The 19,972-nt window shown below is 37.7% G+C and overlaps 1 protein-coding gene across 1 annotated transcript in view; it reads right to left on the minus strand.

Moving 5' to 3' along the window:
- LOC129003114 (recQ-like DNA helicase Blm) overlaps window positions 1-19,972 on the minus strand; it is a 51,359-nt gene that overhangs the window by 15,129 nt on the left and 16,258 nt on the right. The window contains exons 14-25 of the mRNA XM_054431354.1: window positions 18,396-18,473; window positions 18,081-18,155; window positions 17,178-17,270; window positions 15,543-15,679; window positions 10,823-11,044; window positions 10,590-10,674; window positions 10,006-10,153; window positions 8,240-8,371; window positions 7,811-7,949; window positions 7,054-7,176; window positions 3,952-4,147; window positions 2,818-2,999 (exon numbers count right to left, since the gene is read on the minus strand). Coding sequence (XP_054287329.1) covers window positions 2,818-2,999; window positions 3,952-4,147; window positions 7,054-7,176; window positions 7,811-7,949; window positions 8,240-8,371; window positions 10,006-10,153; window positions 10,590-10,674; window positions 10,823-11,044; window positions 15,543-15,679; window positions 17,178-17,270; window positions 18,081-18,155; window positions 18,396-18,473 — 1,610 coding nt within the window. The remainder of the gene's footprint in view (window positions 1-2,817; window positions 3,000-3,951; window positions 4,148-7,053; window positions 7,177-7,810; window positions 7,950-8,239; window positions 8,372-10,005; window positions 10,154-10,589; window positions 10,675-10,822; window positions 11,045-15,542; window positions 15,680-17,177; window positions 17,271-18,080; window positions 18,156-18,395; window positions 18,474-19,972) is intronic.

Raw genomic sequence — 19,972 nt, forward strand, 5'->3', positions numbered from 1 at the left:
AAGCCAATGTTCAGTAATAAAAACAACATCACTGTTTTCGTCATTAGCAAATATTTCAACGAAGTTGACCTTGTCACAAAGATTACGGCAGTTCCATAGCAAGGTATTGAAGTTAAAATTGTTTAGGCCTAGGCCTACGTCAATTATATGTGCACAAGGGTTGGCTACGTCTGTGCTTACCTGGTTTTCAAAGTCAGTCACATTGGAGGTACAACTCGTTTGTCCTGTAAGTTTAAAGATTTCTTGACAACAAACCTGTTCACAAACACTCCCTTCGGCCAGAAGTCAGGTTTATACACTACTTCATCAATCCTGGAAGGAATGGTGACTTTGAATGAACAGTATTCCTCCGGGTACTTAGAATTTAGTGATTCTACTTTAAACGATTCATTGCTAAATTTTTCTAATAGGAAAGATTCCAAATCCTTAGAGTCAGTGTCCGGTGATAGCCTAGATACAAACAGGAACGACTTCTTTTCGGCAGTTTTAAGCCTATCGCCATCAGCTGCACTTAAACTTCCAGTAATAAATTTAGGTTTGTTATTGTTTTGATTTTGTCTGTAACTGACATTCCCAACGCCACGGCCTGCATTATTCTGACTTTTCTGTTGATGTTGTTGAAAGTCACGACGCATATTTCGCTTCCGATAGGAGACTGTCTGGAACGAATCGGATTCAGCTGCCATCTCACTCCTATTTGACTCCGCTGCTGCAGATTCAGACTTGGATGTAGCCGGTCGGCCTTCTGGGTTTCGAAGCAACGAGCTCGTCATAGTCGACTCTTTTACTCTATGACCACTAACAACAGATTTGTTACTAGCTGTCTGTTCAACGTTGTTGTTGTTGTTGTTGTTGACATTTTCATTACTGTCAAGCATACTAGGGTTAGGTTTAAGAATATCCTTATCGATAAGATTACAATTTAAGGAAGTTAGATTTTGAATACTACCTTCACCTCTCTTTAAATTCTGTGATTTTAGTTTGCTAGCATACGTGTTATTAGTAGACTTGTCAAAAACGATATCACCAATGATTTCAGACTGGTGTTTCAGTCCGTTCTTCAGCTTGTCATTTTCACAGAGTAAAAACATAATTTGCTCACTCATCTTGTTTTGCGTGATAATTAAATTGCACACTTTATCCGAGAGGGATTGAAATGAGTCATCAGAATATGGTACATCACATTCGTCGTCATTTTTCACAGAACTTGCTGAGCAGGGAGCAGACGACGGCGGCGGCATCGCTTCAGATGACGACCGGCACGTTTCACACTTGAAAAAAGCCTTATCTCCTAACTCCTTAAAAATATTTAACTCTTCGTTTGATAGACCGGCACACGAAATGTGAAACCACGACAGACAATATCCAAAACACTTGATACATTTACTGTTCTTCGTAATATTTCTTTTGCAATCAGCCGAGCCACATCTAGTAGGCGCCATCTTGATGACGAAAAAAAAAAAAAAAAAAAAAAACCTCTACAATAAATATAAGCTAACCCGATAAGGGATAGTAATCTGTTCCTTTAAAATTGATATGTCCAACTGATTTCTGATATAAAGCATAGATTTCTGAACAACAAATTTAAAACATATCATAAATTTGTCATTTTGTTCAAACTAAAAAGCATGCCATGTAGAGAATAATCAATTTTAAATGGTAACAAATTATGCATATGCGATGAGATGTGATGACACTGTTGTGTTTCCGAATGTTTTGTATGTAGTGAGGTTTAGATGCGTTGTTCGACCTCACTACATGTGTACATCAAAGTAAAAACTGTGTACACATTTTTTTTAAATACCTGAATTGACATTAGTTCACCTACTTTACCAAAACCATAGACTCCGTAGTTAGTCTATTCCAAAACTTGAACACAGCTCTCATCCTCAACGTACTCATCTATGACACAATTTTAAACCCAAAATTTTCTAGAGCAATAAAGCATTGATTTTTGAACAAAACATTTAAAACGTATCATAAATTCATCATTCTGGTGAAACTATAAAAAACTTGCCATGCAGTAGAGAATCCATTTAAAATCATAAATAATAGTAATAAGTAGACCTTTGAATACAATTTTAATATTAACAGCTGGTTCATTAAAAGTTGTGTAAAATTATCCATATGGTCGAAATGTAAACAACATTGCAGAGTGAACTTTAAAGGCCTCTGGGGCAGAGCCCCAAGGAAATTTACCTCGTTTCTCTTTTGAGGGCTCACCTACAGACCAATACCTTTCTTTAGACACCCCTACCAAGTTTCTATGCCCAGCCGTTCTCTCACATTAGCTGTGACAAAAACCTCGTTTTCCTCCATAAGAATAACATGGTATGTGAATTTAAAGGCCACTGGGGCAGAGCCCCGAGGGAATTCTCCTTGTTTCTCTTTTGATGGCTCATCTACAGACCAGGACCTTTCTTTAGACACCTCTACCGAGTTTCTACGCCCAGCCGTTCTCTCAAAATAGCTGTCACAAAGAAAAACAGTTTCAAATTAATATATAGATTGTATATTATAGAACCAACGTGTAAAGTTGAAACAGCTGACTAAATTCTTTAATTCCCTTTAAATATGAAAACTCATACGGTTAACATGGGGAACTAAAGAGCCACTGGGGCGGAGCCCGAAAGGATTTTTGAGATAAGAACATGCCTAATGGTAATTGGGAATGTGAGCTATCATCATGCCAAATTTCAGCCCAATCCGTCCAGTAGTTTATGCGTGATTGAGCAACACACACAAACTCACAAACTTTCAGATTTATAATATTAGTAAGATTCTGTAAATAGACCTAAAAACATGAATAATTGAGACCTGGCAGAGACAGTTGTCGCAGGCGAGTAATGGATTGTTCGGACAGCGACCTTTGAAGTTCTCTCCAAAGTAGTGCAGCTGAATAGTTCTCCGACAGTCGCTCTTGTTCTCGCAGTACTCTACCATTCGTCGTAGATTGTCTCTGTGAGTGTCCTTCGAGGACTTCGTTCCTTCAGAGTCCACTGTCAAAATATTACAGACTAAGTTTACAGCAAAAGTTTACTCCATAACATGATGTTAAACCTCCTACTGATGAGCTAAAAGTGGTTTTCGGTAGCTTGAAACCCCGTTAAAGATTTTACAAATTTCAAAAACACACTTTCAAAATTGTTAATTGATGGTACCATTTACTTTTAGATGCCATAGTAGACATCCCATCTATATGGACTAGCTGTAGCTTTTTTTACTAAAAAAGAAGTAAGAACATAGTTGAATGTGCCACTCTTAGAGTGTGCTACAGTCTAAAGTTAAATTTTCTCTTTTTTTGTTACTGAGATAGACGGTTGATGTGGCATAAAAGTTGCCAAAGCTTTTTGTCCTATTCATGAGTTAAGTCGGTCAATAAGTTGGTGTATTTGACTTACAGTAACATCAGCACACTCCTGTGGCTTCATTTAGATTCCAAACAGTAACTTAAACTTGAGGATGAAATGTCTATTTCTGTCAATGGTCAAATGTATGTACCAATAAAGCAAAAGGTTTAGATTCAATTAAAAACAAGTGTAAAAAAATAAATTATGTTGTTGTAAAATCAAATTTAGCTCTATAATCTACTGTAAGTAAGGGCTGCTTCATTTTGGTTGTGGATCGAGCTAACACACCAAGTAATGAATGTAAAAGGCAACTGTTTTACTGTATGACTCAATTCCTGACTTTCAGTCCCTCAGCCACACGAGTACGACTGATTTGGAACCTGTCCCCACTCGGAATCGTAGGAAACGCATAGATGAGAAAACAATTTAACAAAATCCACTCCTTAATGGGCAGCTGTATTTTAGCTACTGTTGGATTGCAGATTAAGGTCTCGTGCCGATAGACAAGGTTTCAGATTACAATTATATTATTTTGTTAATTTACTTTTCATTATGGAGTGCCTATATTATCCAAGCTTGACATTAAGGTTTGATGACTCACTATCTATCATTTTACGCAGCTTGCACACGTCCGCCACACTGTAGTACAGTATACAGACAGCTGTGTCTCCATCTCGGCCAGCTCGCCCTGCCTCCTGGTAGTAGCCCTCTATACTCTTGGCCATGGTGTAGTGGACCACAAACCTCACGTCTGGCTTGTCTATACCCATACCAAACGCTATGGTAGCCACCACTACCTACAACATTAGACACACTGTAGTTCAGTATACAGACAGCTGAGTCTCAATCTCGGCCAGCTCGCCCCGCCTCCTGGTAGTAGCCCTCTATACTCTTGGCCATGGTGTAGTGGACCACAAACCTCACGTCTGGCTTGTCTATACCCATACCAAACGCTATGGTAGCCACCACTACCTACAACATTAGACACACTGTAGTACAGTATACAGACAGCTGTGTCTCCATCTCGGCCAGCTCGCCCCGCCTCCTGGTAGTAGCCCTCTATACTCTTGGCCATGGTGTAGTGGACCACAAACCTCACGTCTGGCTTGTCTATACCCATACCAAACGCTAAGGTAGCCACCACTACCTACAACATTAGACACACTGTAGTACAGTATACAGACAGCTGTGTCTCCATCTCGGCCAGCTCGCCCCGCCTCCTGGTAGTAGCCCTCTATACTCTTGGCCATGGTGTAGTGGACCACAAACCTCACGTCTGGCTTGTCTATACCCATACCAAACGCTATGGTAGCCACCACTACCTACAACATTAGACACACTGTAGTTCAGTATACAGACAGCTGAGTCTCAATCTCGGCCAGCTCGCCCCGCCTCCTGGTAGTAGCCCTCTATACTCTTGGCCATGGTGTAGTGGACCACAAACCTCACGTCTGGCTTGTCTATACCCATACCAAACGCTATGGTAGCCACCACTACCTACAACATTAGACACACTGTAGTACAGTATACAGACAGCTGTGTCTCCATCTCGGCCAGCTCGCCCCGCCTCCTGGTAGTAGCCCTCTATACTCTTGGCCATGGTGTAGTGGACCACAAACCTCACGTCTGGCTTGTCTATACCCATACCAAACGCTATGGTAGCCACCACTACCTACAACATTAGACACACTGTAGTTCAGTATACAGACAGCTGTGTCTCAATCTCGGCCAGCTCGCCCCGCCTCCTGGTAGTAGCCCTCTATACTCTTGGCCATGGTGTAGTGGACCACAAACCTCACGTCTGGCTTGTCTATACCCATACCAAACGCTAAGGTAGCCACCACTACCTACAACATTAGACACACTGTAGTTCAGTATACAAACAGCTGTGTCTCCATCTCGGCCAGCTCGCCCCGCCTCCTGGTAGTAGCCCTCTATACTCTTGGCCATGGTGCAGTGGACCACAAACCTCACGTCTGGCTTGTCTATACCCATACCAAACGCTAAGGTAGCCACCACTACCTACAACATTAGACACACTGTAGTACAGTATACAGACAGCTGAGTCTCCATCTCGGCCAGCTCGCCCCGCCTCCTGGTAGTAGCCCTCTATACTCTTAGCCATGGTGTAGTGGACCACAAACCTCACATCTGGCTTGTCTATACCCATACAAACGCTAAGGTAGCCACCACTACCTACAACATTAGACACACTGTAGTACAGTATACAAACAGCTGTGTCTCCATCTCGGCCAGCTCGCCCCGCCTCCTGGTAGTAGCCCTCTATACTCTTGGCCATGGTGTAGTGGACCACAAACCTCACATCTGGCTTGTCTATACCCATACCAAACGCTAAGGTAGCCACCACTACCTACAACATTAGACACACTGTAGTTCAGTATACAAACAGCTGTGTCTCCATCTCGGCCAGCTCGCCCCGCCTCCTGGTAGTAGCCCTCTATACTCTTGGCCATGGTGCAGTGGACCACAAACCTCACGTCTGGCTTGTCTATACCCATACAAACGCTATGGTAGCCACCACTACCTACAACATTAGACACACTGTAGTACAGTATACAGACAGCTGTGTCTCCATCTCGGCCAGCTCGCCCCGCCTCCTGGTAGTAGCCCTCTATACTCTTGGCCATGGTGCAGTGGACCACAAACCTCACATCTGGCTTGTCTATCTATACCCATACAAACGCTATGGTAGCCACCACTACCTACAACATTAGACACATGGTAGAAATATTGAGCTGATAAGCCACACATTGCTGGTTTGGGACTAGCTTGTCTGTGTGACTTACACTCTCACTGTACTTTTCTGTCTTTTATCACTACTCAAACCAAGTAGTCTGTGGTAACTAAGTCAGGCCATTTTGGATCACCTATTTTTTCATTTAGCAGAGCTTGCAAAAACACAAGAATCCTTTTCTTATCTTGGAATTAAATTGTTTAACAGGCTACCTCTTGAGTCACACCATGTTAGCATGAAGTCCTTTAAATCTAGTCTAATGGCCTGGCTGCTTGAAAACCCATTTTATAGCTTGGAAGAATATTTTAAATGTTCCAGAATTAATTTAAGTTTTAGTAATTAATTATTGACATTGACTAGTCTTGCTCTGTTATGTTTACACCTTGTTACCTTGTTTATAGATGGCATTGTTGATCTTTAGATATATATTCACTCTTGTTAATTTATTAGTCTTAGTATCTTGACGTCAACTGTACAAGTGTGCAATCTTGTTTCTTGTTGAAATAAATCTTTGAATCTTTGATAGTTAGATCCAACAGGCTATTTCAAAGTGGTTTCAGTTTAGCGGGGAGCAGTTAAAAAGTGGTTTACCGTAATAAATAAAAATTATTTGTATCCAACGACATGCTGGAAGTAGAATAGGATGATGTTAAGGTGTATCCCTATGAACATCTCCTTGATCAGCCACATGGTTTGTCATTAAATAAACTACACTAAGTATAACACACATAAACACACTGAAAGTACATAACAATATGTCTAATAACCCTTAAACAGTTCTTTACTTATACTTTTACACATACAATGTTGATCAAGAAGTTATTTATATAAACACAGACCTGCAACTTCCCATGACAAACCCAAATAGGAACACACTGGACAACCTTAAACTAGTAATCAGCACAACAAAAGGAGATGTATCAACAAATGCATATTGTACAAATTTACCTTAATCTTATTGAGTACCCAGTCAGTCTGTACTTTAGCTCTTTGCTTGTCGCTGAGCCCAGCGTGATAACAATCTGCCTGTATACCAGCGGCCTGAAGAGCACGAGCCGTCGTCTCACACTCCTACATGACATACAAACTGGTATAGTACAAGCCAGGGGACATGTGTATAACTAATGTAACACTAAAACATGTTGAACATTTAATGTAGTTTTCTTAAGATATCTTAGAGTAATAAAAAGAAAACTATGAGGGGGAAAACACATCCTATGTCACACAAAAATTACTTCATTTATAAAACATATTTTCTCAATTACAGTCCTGGTTTTCTTCCATTTGTGGTCAATCTTGCCTCACAGACTCCTGGCAGATAATTAATTTTTTCATCCTCAATATAACTTTGGAACTTAAATCTAGTAAAAAATCCATACTTCATTTTACTAACACAATTACAACAATTGACAGCTAAACTACAAAAAACTAAATTTGAAAATACTTATACAACTCTTCTATGACACATCCTCTAAATTGGATGATCCAATTATGAAGGATGGGATGAAAAACACTGAAGAAAATGTGTTGTAATTTTGACCTAGTAGTGATCTTCCATAATATTAATATTTTCGTAGCAAGAAGATGCTCTAAAAATAAATTTGTATACATTTATAAAGTATTTAAGTTGGTTGTAACTGGAAACATTGAATATTCTATATTAAAGAGGATCAGATATAACTGTCGGATAAGAGTTGACACCAACCTTACGAGAGAAACCATACACGATCCCGGATTTCCTTAGGTATTGTTTTTTGATGAAGGAAATAATCTCTTCCAGAGTGTTCTTGGTCTTGTAGCGGACACTGTAGGCAAGGTTAGGTCTGTCAAAGCTGCAGACAAACCTGTAATACACAGCCTCGGTAAGTTTACACAATGTATGTACAACTCACTCAGGAGAAAATTTGTGCAGTATCATGCAAAACTGAATTCAAGCGTTCAGTTAGGCCAGGTTTAAAAAGTATAAGACATTGTGAAACATTTAGTGAATACAGGGAAAAGATTTTTATCTGTATCAGTGCTATAGCTGCCACAGAGTAGGCAGTGTAAATTGCTTAGAGAGCCACTGACTGACCGACAAACACAAAAAAAGTATATTTTAATTTGTATGGGTTTATCTAGTCCTGATACTGACCACTTGGTATTAGTCATGTGTAACTGGTGGAGGATGTCCTTCCTGACTCTGAGAGTGGCTGTGGCTGTCAGAGCCATCATGGGCACCCCAGGGAACTGTTCACGCAACTGACTTAGTCGCTTGTAGTCCTTCCTACACAGTACACAGTTAACAAATATGTCTCTCGTAGTGTTGGTCATGTGTATGTGTAACTGATGGTGGCTGTATATTTTTACTTACTATTATTTTATTGTATTTACTCAGAACTGTTTTCTTCTACAAACAGCTGACAAAGTTTAATAACGTAACAAATTTACAACTGATCTCTTCAACTCCAGCTGATCATTTTTCACTCTGAGAATGGTAATAACTACTTTAGCCCCATGCAAGTCTGTAACGTATGTGTTAAGGAGAGTTTTTCTAATCATTTATGGGATTATTGCATTTAAATCACAATTATTTGTAGTAAAATTTTACAGGAATTTTTAGGATTTGGCATCTGATCTCATCCTTGTGTATGACAGTAAACCAGAGTCCTGCTAATCAGAACTAATTGGCACTGGACTCTGTTTGGACTAACCCATTGAGTGCCGCTGTGTCATGCCTATTTCTTATGCATAAATTGCCGAGCTAATTTCAAAGGAAAATGCAGTATTTTATATCAAATGTCATATAAAACACAATTTTAGATGTATCCATGTAATTTATTTTATTTTGAGCATGAATAAATTCTTTATGAAATGATAAGACGTAAAAAAATTTCAAAATAAATTTAAACCAAATTTTTTTCACATTTTTTCAATATGTTGTTTGGTGTTTGAGTAATACATAAAATATATTATTTATATATTACTTTATGCGCACAATTTATGCGTAAGCACATTGCGTCACTATGAGAGATGCTGCAGCACTCAAAGGGTAAAAAAATTGTTTGGATTAGCCAAAAATGCAGTAAAATTGCATTAAAACACTAATACAGCGTTTTTGTTTGCTTCTTTTTTATTTTAAATTACTCCCACAATCACGCCAACACTGTGGTCATCTTCCGCAAAAAAGACAACAACAACGAGATCATTTCCCACCATCATGGTGAAATAATCAGGGCTACACCGTCTTCCATGATTGCGGAAATATACGTGTTTATTTACCATGATCGCAGCAACACCTGTGATCAATGATCATCTCCTACAATCACGCTCTTGATACTAAACAATGACCTTAAAATAATATCAACTAAACACCGTTAATGAATGGCCACTCGACCACAGGCTATTGGTGATTGTATCAAATCAAACTATTCCACATTAAATTCACACACAATTCACAGACTTTTGCCTGTTCATAAAAATTAAAGTGCAGTTCCTAGATTTCTCGGTTTCCTAATAGGATGTACACCTTGGTTAGTATTTCAGAATACATAGCTTTGTTTTTAATTTAAATACAGTAACATGTTCTCTTTGACAGGTGGATTAGCCAGACTCTGGTGTACCAACATAACATAACATGACTTGCATCCCGATTAGGTACTTTCTCAACTATGATATCAGATTCCACAGTCCTCAAATAAATAATATAACCTTAGTCACTAACAAGACTACAAGATCGCGCCACTCATCATACACTCATCTCCATTCATACTTGGCATAAAATACCTACTTTGTATGGTCGCCATTTCAAAGAAAAGTATTAAGTATTAAAGTATTAAGTATCAGATTCCACAGTCCTCAAATAAATAACATAACCTACACACAATTAACTCAGCACAGCTGTTTTGTGGCAGTACTGACCTGAAGTCATGTCCCCACTGAGACACGCAATGAGCCTCGTCAATGACAAACCTCGCCAACAATCCTCTGTTGAACAGCCCTTGTAGGATACCGACCAGCCGCTGCGACGCAACTATCTTCTCCGGCGTAACAAATAACAGATGGAAATCTAATAAATTTGAAAACAAATATATTAGAAATTTGTAAGACATTTTAAAAACTCAACCCGTTTAGTGCTATGGCTCTCTACCGAATGCTGTATTGATTTTTATCAGACAACAGATGGTTAAGTCACTTTGATACACACATTATGTAGATAAACGTTAGTTGATCTACAAATTAAATAAAAACCCTTATGTTGTCTTCCTTATGAATCCTAAGACAATTTTGGAATGTGTTTCTGCTTGGTATACATGCATTGCATTTTGATATTCAGTATTCATTGATTGTTATCTAATCAATATTGTACCCTAACCAAATATATTCTTGGTTGCCCTTCTGTGTAGTAGCCAAAGAGTAAAACACCTGTAGAATTTAATCTAAATTAAAGAGACAATTCCACAACTAATCTATCTAAGCTTTATTTAAAGTGTACTTGTACTTACCAGGTCCGTTGACCCTAACCAGCTCACTATAGATCCTGTTCGTCTCAGTCTGTGTGTTATCTCCCATCAGACAAGCAGCAGGTATCTGCAATATTGACATTGAAAAGAAATATTGAAAATGTCTACAATAATAAATTAAATAACATTAATATATCATCATGAAAACATCTCAAACAAAGTAAGCTAATTAACAAGTTGATCATATTAGGTTAGGAGATTGTAGGGCAACTTACGTCCAAACTCTTGAGTTTGTTGACTTGGTCCAGTATAAGTGAGCGGAGAGGGCTGATCACTACAGTGAGACCCCTCTGCAACAGAGCGGGCAACTGGTAACACACGCTCTTGCCTCCCCCAGTCGGCATCAGCACGAAGCAGTCGTGCCCCAACATGGCGGCGTTCAGTGCTTCACGCTGCTTCATGCGGAACTTGGCTAGCCCAAACTGCTGTCTGAACACCTGCAGCAAAATAATAATAGAAAACACTCGTTCACTTAAACTTGTTTCTTACATTTTACAATTGGAATAATTTTGACTACACTAAGGTCAAAATTGTAATTGTTATGTCAAAATACCAATCTATAAAAAACAAAAAAACATAAAGTAACAGAATTAAGTAAAATTAACTCCCCTCTTCACAATGAGTACAAGACAGTTGACAACCCTCATGACGATAAGCATGATGTTTTCAGTAATTTTAATATTAATAAGATCTCCAAAAAGACCTGAACTGCATGCACGTTGAATGTGGAATGCCGTATAATTTTTCATTTTGTATGGACCAGCTGAAGAAAATTTTGTATTCACATAAATCGTAATTTAATGAGCCCCTCAAAAGTGTTTTACTGCCAAAATTATATTTCCTATTATATGTTTACATTTTTTAATAATACAATTGGCTAATGTGATGTACTACAGTTTAAAAGCTATACTACATGTGTCTATGGCAGAAATCCGCAGAAGTTAGCAACACACTAAATTCAACTATATTCATTTTTGGCAAAGATGCTAACTTCTTTTAAAATCTTATCTTTTCTTACTAATATTACAAATGCGAAAGTTTGTTTGTTTGTTTGTTTGTTTGTTTGAAGTTCAATACCGCACTAACTACTGGTCGGATTGAGCTGAAATTTGGTAAGATGATAGCAATATTGGATGGTAAAGTTTCAGTCAGAACACATTGTGTTATCATCAGCTGAGTACTTTTGCTTGTGATGAACGGTCAAAAATAGACATTTTTTGACCTTATACAGAATAAAATACATATTAAAAGGAGAGAAGGTTATTTTTATTTATTTATTGGAATTATCGAAGTAGTGACAAAAGAAACTAGACTGGGCAGGGTAAACGTTGACCCCTCCTCACTCCAAGACGAATCTCGTAGCGATCGCTGCCTTGCCAGGCGCTAGTGTCGGGCCTCCAGCAGAATGGGGGAAGCCAAGAGCGAGTGGCAACAAACAGTTCAGTTGGTCAGTCTCGTCCTAGCCAGTAGCCACCAGCAGGTCACATCCTCCCCGGTGAGTGTAGTATACCATTTGGTTACACGTTAGTAATACCATAGCTACACTTTACCGCTCTCACGTTAGCTTAGACGTTCGACAGTGTAATATATATTCGTTGCTTTAAGTATTATTTTGTTATTTGTTAATTAAAAGAAGAATATACTTTCGTTTGCATTTTAGTTTTGCATAGAGGTTATTTGCAGTTTAAATTGTGTTGGGAACCAGGGTCACTCCTCTGACACCCAGGGTCATTGTGTCGACTTTATTTGTCGTTAGCTATCGAGCAACTATCACTAAACGTTAACTCTTTAAGTTTTAATCGTTTGGGAACCAGGGTCGCTCCCCTGACACCCAGAAGGTAGGAGTTGGTGATGATGAGCCTTACAGAATAAACCTTGGAGTTTCGAGACTGGACAGAGTTCTGAGCCTTCTCCTACAAACAAAACTCTTGCGACCGTGTTTGAGTTTTGTTGAACCGTACAAAAACAAATCTCAACTGACCCCTGGAAAATTGAGAACCCGCGCAGACTGAACTATTTTCGGCATCGATTTCAATTCCGAACACCCCACCGAAAACACGGTCACAGAGAAGTGATGTATTCCACCAGATGGCTTCTTCATTGTTCAATAAACTAACATAAATCACAAAAACAACACAACACATAAACATTTAAAACACTTATAGAGACATTGCAGGCCTGCATGGACAAACATACAGTCACGCCGTGGGTCAGGACAGACTGGCTATTTGCTTATCAGTGTTATCACGGAGACAGTGGACAGCTGTTTCTTTGATGGGAATGAGAAAATTGAGTATTGAATTGGAGCTGAAATTTATTTTTTGTTTGGAATAACTTCGTTTGTGTCAGTATTTTTATGAGCTCTGTAGATTTCATATTCTTCAAAACTAAATTTCAGCTCCAATTCAATATTACATTTTTTAATTTCCACTAATGAAAAAGCTGTCCACTGCCTCCGTGATAACACTGATAAGCCTGGATGAGGAAATAGTCAGTCTGTCCCCGACCCGCAGCGCGGCTGTATGTTCGTCCATGCAGGCCTGCAATGTATCTAAACGTGTTTTAAATGTATATGTATCGTGTCTTTTTCGTGATTTATGTTAATTTATTGAACAATGACAAAGCCATCTGGTGGAATACATCACTTTACAAGCAAAAGTACTCAGCTGATGATGACACAATGTGTTGAAATGTGTTCCGACTGAAAATTTACCATCCGATATTGAGCTATTTGACGTAAGTAATTTATTCTTACAATTTAAATATAGGCCTATATATAATGCTTTTTACAGTGACACATTCAGAGGATAAATAAAGCGGACTGACTAGTAGATGTAAATTTATTAAAAAAAGACAAATATAAAACAAATGAATTAAATTAAAATTAAAACAAGTTAAATCTATGAAATAATGAATGGTCATATAAAACTTCTTAAGAAGTTTTAGCAAACCAGAGGTGTACATAAAAAAAATTGAAAACAGCAACAAAACATGGGAGCACAATTTTAAAAACATCCAATGAGAAAAAAATGCAGGAAACGGTGGGGGACAATAAAGAAGAAGAATAAATATTAAGTCAATTTTGTTTATTGCTCTCCAAAAGAGACATGTTAAAAATAAAAATAATATAGTAGTTAACGTAGTATACTAACTTACCACGTACTACCATTGACTATTATATATTAATAGTCAAAAAGGTACTATATTATCTCAGCCCTCGTATTAAACCAACTGGCAACAAATCAACTAAACAAAATAGATGCAGATTGTAACGATAAGATTTAAGTACAAGTATCCACCACTGTGACGCAGAGTTGTGCTGCCCGTGCTGCAGCATGGCCTGTTTTTCTAGTGGGGCCTTGGTTCTACCAAACTATGTTTTATCTATGGTTCTACTGACCCCTGTCTTGTGCCTTGCTTGTAGTCAGTTGAAACAAACAGCAGTTCTATTATTTGTTTATAACAACTAATAAAATGGAAATAAAATGTATCAAGGTTTATTCAAACATATGTTTATACTCATATCCTTATGTGAATTAATTTCTGTACTGTTTACAAATGTTTAAACATGCTGATGTTTTGAAAAAAATGTAAATAACAATAAAAGAATAAACATTACCTAAGACATTAAAATAAATATAATCTGAAAAAGGTACACTAAAACTACAAATGGCAGATTTATATATACAGTTTTTATATGATGTGATGAAGGGAATTACTCACTATTGCACACTTTTTATAATTTTCTACTTGATTTTGTATTTCTTGCTCTGCATAGGAAACGATCTACTTGCAATGAGGATAATGGAGATGAGAAGACTACAGACACATTCAGAGGAAAATCAACAAGAGAACTCTGACAAGGATGACTGAAACTGGTTCTGGATTTTGATTTGAAATGGAACATTTCAAACTCATAATCTAATTTAATTCAGGTCGACAACTTAAATTAAGTGATATGTTGCTAATTTAGAAGGAGTATAAATACAGACAATTTTATTCATTTTGGATTTGAAAGACTACATTCAGTTTTAACTGGACTGGATGGGTTAAGTTTCATAGTTTAAGGACCAAACACAAATACAGTACTAGCAAATCTTATTTGTTTTTTTTTTTACATTAAGTCCTTCCCCCCTTTTATCCAAATGAGTTCACTAATTATCATAAATGTAAGCATGGGTCGACATACACATCAAACTAATGGTCTTTATTAGTAGAATATAATATAATGCCGCAAATTTGAACTCAAAAATCTTCGAACGGCTACCATTTTTGACTCAGTTGTTTGAATTCAAATTTTCGGCATTGTATTTTACAAGTAAAGGCCCTTTAATTTGGTGTACATATCAACCTATGCTTACACTTTTTCTTCTGAATCCTAGAGGGCAGTCCCTCTGAGGGGGTAGCGTATCACTGATTGTGTTTAAACTATTTTAATGCCCAGTAACTTTGTACCAAAGTTTGTAAGCTATATATTGATTTTTTTATATTTAACTGTCCCGGGACTTTTTTCCACCCTGTAAATTCCATTCCACATTCACCGTGCAATAGAAAAAGCCCATTAGCCATGTATTTTAAATAACAGTTTTGGCAAAACTTGCTGTCCTGAAACATCAGAACCGTCCAAATGCATTTTTTCAGTTTTTACTTTATTCTTAAGTGCTTACGACTAATTTTAACTGTACTAAGGTAACAATTCAAATCACCTATAATACAAATTTATTCTAATAAGAAACATAAATTTACAGGAATAAATAAAATATATTTAAGTGCCTTTATGAGTGTGTTGGCAGTTCACAAAACCCGCATGACAACAAGAACAAACACAATGTTTCCAGTAATGTAGATAGCACAACTATTTATCTGAACAGTGAACACCTAAGAGAGATTGTATTGGTGAAAGTGGTTTTGAGTATATCAGTTGCACTACATTACCCTCAACATCTCCTGGTAGTGTGGAAAGTTTGTGTGGTTGAACTCAGCGGAGTCGTCTTTGATCTCCGGCTGCTGTTGAGGAGACTCTCTGATGCTAGGAAGAGAGGTTCTGTTGGTTTGGAAGTACTCTGATTTATCTGTATGAATTAAACATACCACATAATGTCCGTCACATTTTGAGAATTCTAAAATTCCAAAAATATTTTAAGAAAAAATATTTTTTTATACATCATTTTTTTACTTAACTAGCAACCTGTGTCACTTTGTGACTTAAAATCCGTAAGTTCATACAGAAGAGAGAACCAATTGGGACCGTTGGTGGATCAGATAACCGATTTGTTCGGATTTTCAAACGTAGCCTAGAAATGCCTAATAGACACATAATTAGGCCTACAATATTAAAAATACAGTTCTAGGATACAGTGAATGAAATAAAAATAATGATTTTTTTACTTAGGTATTTTTGTTATATAACTGCAATTCGTTTCTTGAAAAAAATATGTAGAGCTTATACATTGGAAAGGAACAAAACACAGATTGGCTCGGCGCATTCACTCATTTCCCTGCCCAGCGCCCACTGTTTGTCCCGCAAAATTGTAAAACACCGGTGTCTCCGTGCTAATTCAATATTTTTTAACTCTCAGGAGCCGTTCGGATTTTGACGTTTCAGATTTTTGACGTTCGGATTTTCGACTCTCTACTTTAGGATGAAAATGATTAATTCTCATCATATGCCTTTTATTTGCATTGCGAGTGTGATCCCTTCGAGGTATCTTAGAAAAATAACTAATACTAATGAAACACACTATGAAAAGTCTAACATAAGTAATTTTCTTCTTTAAATTTTAAACAATTAACATTACAATACTTTACTTGAATTCCCTAAAATAATAAAATTTTTGTATGGATGTAAACAACATTGTATCATGGCCATCTGTTTTGGTGTAAACAAGTGTAAACTTAAAAAAGTTCAGATGATTGACAACAGAATTCAGCACAAACTATGAAATGTTAAAAGCCTATAGGACGAAGAGATTTTATGGGATATCATGCAAACCCTCAAAGGGCAAATCTAGAAGATAAGAGCTTTATATTGATACCCAATATGCCTATCAAAATAAATATTTAGGGGTCGATTTGCTGCACACAAAAATCCAACAAATTATTTTAATAATATAGATACTATTATTATTAACACTAGCCCTGGACTTACTCAAAATTAGATCAGCTATCCGAGGACGACAGTACAATTTTGTCCCCAAGGGCAAAATTGCACCGTCACAATTCTTATTCTTTAATTATTTTTAACTCAATATGGAAAAATGCTCATGTAAGTAATAAATTTATGTGTTAAAATTATATAATCTGTAATGTATCCATTTACTAAAACCCATTAAAAATTGCAATGTTCCGGATAGCTCGACAACCTCTAGGCCACAAATTGGCGAGTTAGTTTTATTGTACATACAAGCGCGTTTAAATTTGTTGTCAGTAAAATTCCTAACTGCTTTTATATCCTTTCATTGGCTTTGGCTCGTTTGTTAAACTTGAGCTTGTGTAAAAAACACTGTATACCCTACAAATATAGGCTACTGTTTATATATTCAGGGTTCAATCGATTTTGTGATTACTTACTCGCTGATGAAGTAGAAGCCTCCAAGTGAGTGATCGACTCCAGGAATTGATCACAGTCCAAGTCTGGACCCCAGTCAGGTCCCCAGTCCACATCTGTTACATTATATGTTTTTTGACTAAAGGAACTTACAAAATGCAAAACTTTCATAACACTCAACTAATTTATATTTAAAACATACACATAATGTAGGTCATCAAATAACAAATAACTTAATAAATCTAAAAGATTCACCTTAAGTTTCATACAGTAGACTCCCTCTTATCCGGACACCTTTTAACTGGACATAGGTTTAACCGGACTACACTCAGCGGAAATGACATCTCGATCTGTTTAACTGGACAATTTTTATCAGCACATTAGTTTAACCGGACTAGATGAGCAGGAAGTGGGCGGTACTGAAACAACTGTTCTCGTGGGAAAGATTTGAGACCAGTGAACACGTGTCTAAATACAATGCTCTCCTAAATTTAATTCAAATACTGTACACAGTATGCATTTAAACGGTCCGTTTTAACAAGTTTTTGGGGACGCCGGTTTACCTGGAAAAACCATTATCCGGACTGGCCTCCGTCCCGAGGAGTCCGGATAAGAGGGAGTCTATGTATTCAATCTAATCATACAAAAAATAAAGAGAGCCTGACAGGAAAAAAGCTTGTTATTATTGAGTATTATAAAATGTTGTTTACACCATACACACATTTTCAATACTTTGATAAATAATGTTGAGGTACTGTAGTCCAAATTTTACCAGTTCAGATAACATAGTAAGTTATTAGGCCACAAATCTCTTTTGGGCGTTAGCAAAGAGGATGGATGTAGAATGGTATGAGATGATCTGTGCAGCTTTGTTACTGACTATGAAGTCCCCAATAATGATAATGTCTTAATTTGTAAGCACTTACTGTTGTCATCATTTTGCGGTCTTGGAGAGGAAAAATTAGAAGCCCCTTCATTATCCACAAACGGAGGAATGTATCCTGCAAAAACACCAAAATAATCCATTAAATTATTATTTTTGATAAATATTTTGAATGATAAGGTGTAATGACTATTTTCTTCTTACTACCTGACGCAGTTAGGTACCACAACACCAAAGCCATGAAGCAATGAACTACGTACTTCACAAGAAAATAAACAATTAGGCCTAACATTTTTTAATTAATTTAAAATCCAGCAGTTCTGATCATAATATGAAATGTTATGTCTTATGTACTTACTACTATTATCATCATTTTGTTGTCTAGGAGAGGAAAAATTACAGAATTCTTCATTATCTTCTAATGATGTCATGTACTCTGGAAAAATACAAAATGATAAATCTTTTTTAAAAAATCATACTAATATTATGCCTAATTGTGAAAGTTTGTATATTTGTTTGTTTGTTAGAAGTTCAATCGGGTATTAACTACTGGTCGGATTGGGTTGAAGTTTGGTATGGTGATAGCTCACATTCCCAATTAACATATAGACATATTTTTATCTCAAAAATCCTTTTGGGCTCTGCCCCAGTTGCTCTAGAGTTTCCCATGTTACCCTTATGAGTATTCACATTTAAAAGAATTAAAGAATTTCGTCAGCTGTCAGCTGACCTACACAAGTTGGTTCTATGATATTCAATAGCATTAAAATGTTATAAGGTTACAGGGCTAACAGGGTGCAGCACTATTATTTTTTGTGCAATTATGACAACAGCTAATTTAAACCAATCAGCAACAAAAAATTGTGAGAACTTTACTTTTTTCTATTGTTTAGGTGCGGTGGTAGAACATTATGGCTACAGTAGATGTGCTATACTATAGTATACCGTAAATTAAAACTGTGTCCTCTCCCATTGCAAACGCAACTGTTGTTGTTGTTGTTAGTGTGGCGTTGGAACATTGTTCTACAAGGCTTAGTGTTAAAGGAGACTATGATATCAGATAAATATACCTAAAGTTCAGATTTTTTATCTTTATCATCTTATCTTTGCTTATCCAACTTCCTTGTTATCTGACCAGTGTCAAGAGATCGCACACTTTGTCTGTGTGGTATGCCTGCAAACCTTGGCGAGTACGTCGTGACAACTACAGTGAGCGCAAGCAGTCTGGGCGCGCGGTTCCGTCTCTACTAGCCATCCTGTGTACATTTCACCCACCCCCTCCTAGCAGTGAAGACATTTCGCATTCGCATTCGCATTTCGCACTTCGTTTTGTCATAAGAGCAAGCTCCCTGACTGCAAGCCCGGTACCTGTAATTAAACATACCCGGGCCCCATGATGTAGGCCGAAGCTAATGCACCAACCTTTGGCACATCATGGGAGGATGACTTAAGGTCATCAGGCTCACCGGCTGCCGAAGCAACCCATCGGAGAGAGGGTTTCCCCTCAATCCTAACCAGGGATACCGGCTACTTGTTTAAGCGTCACTCCACCTGGGCTCCCCCAGGTACGAAACCCAGAAGAACCATAATGGAATGCCCTGACGCATTTAGTGCAAGCAACACTCGGGACCTATCTAATCCCTGACAGGCAGAGCCTGCCATCAAAGCCAGGAAGAAGGGGACCACCAGCAAGCTGATGGGGGGAACCCCAACCACCTATTTACACCACTACCCGATCGAGGCCTTACCCAGTTAGCAGTGAAGACAGCTGAACAAACCCAGAGCCGTGTGGGCCAGATGTTTTTGGAAATGAGCAATAAACACTCCCCCCTACACCCCGCGCACTATTGCGGCCACTCGCCCAGACTAAATGCGACTACTGTACATCAGTACTGGGAAGGTAAGTTTTCGTCACTTGCTCATGAATTTACTTTC

This window comes from Macrosteles quadrilineatus, unplaced genomic scaffold (genome assembly GCF_028750875.1).
Source record: "Macrosteles quadrilineatus isolate MER2022 unplaced genomic scaffold, UCM_ALF_1.0 Scaffold_9__3_contigs__length_116548681, whole genome shotgun sequence".
Lineage (NCBI taxonomy): Eukaryota > Metazoa > Arthropoda > Insecta > Hemiptera > Cicadellidae > Macrosteles > Macrosteles quadrilineatus.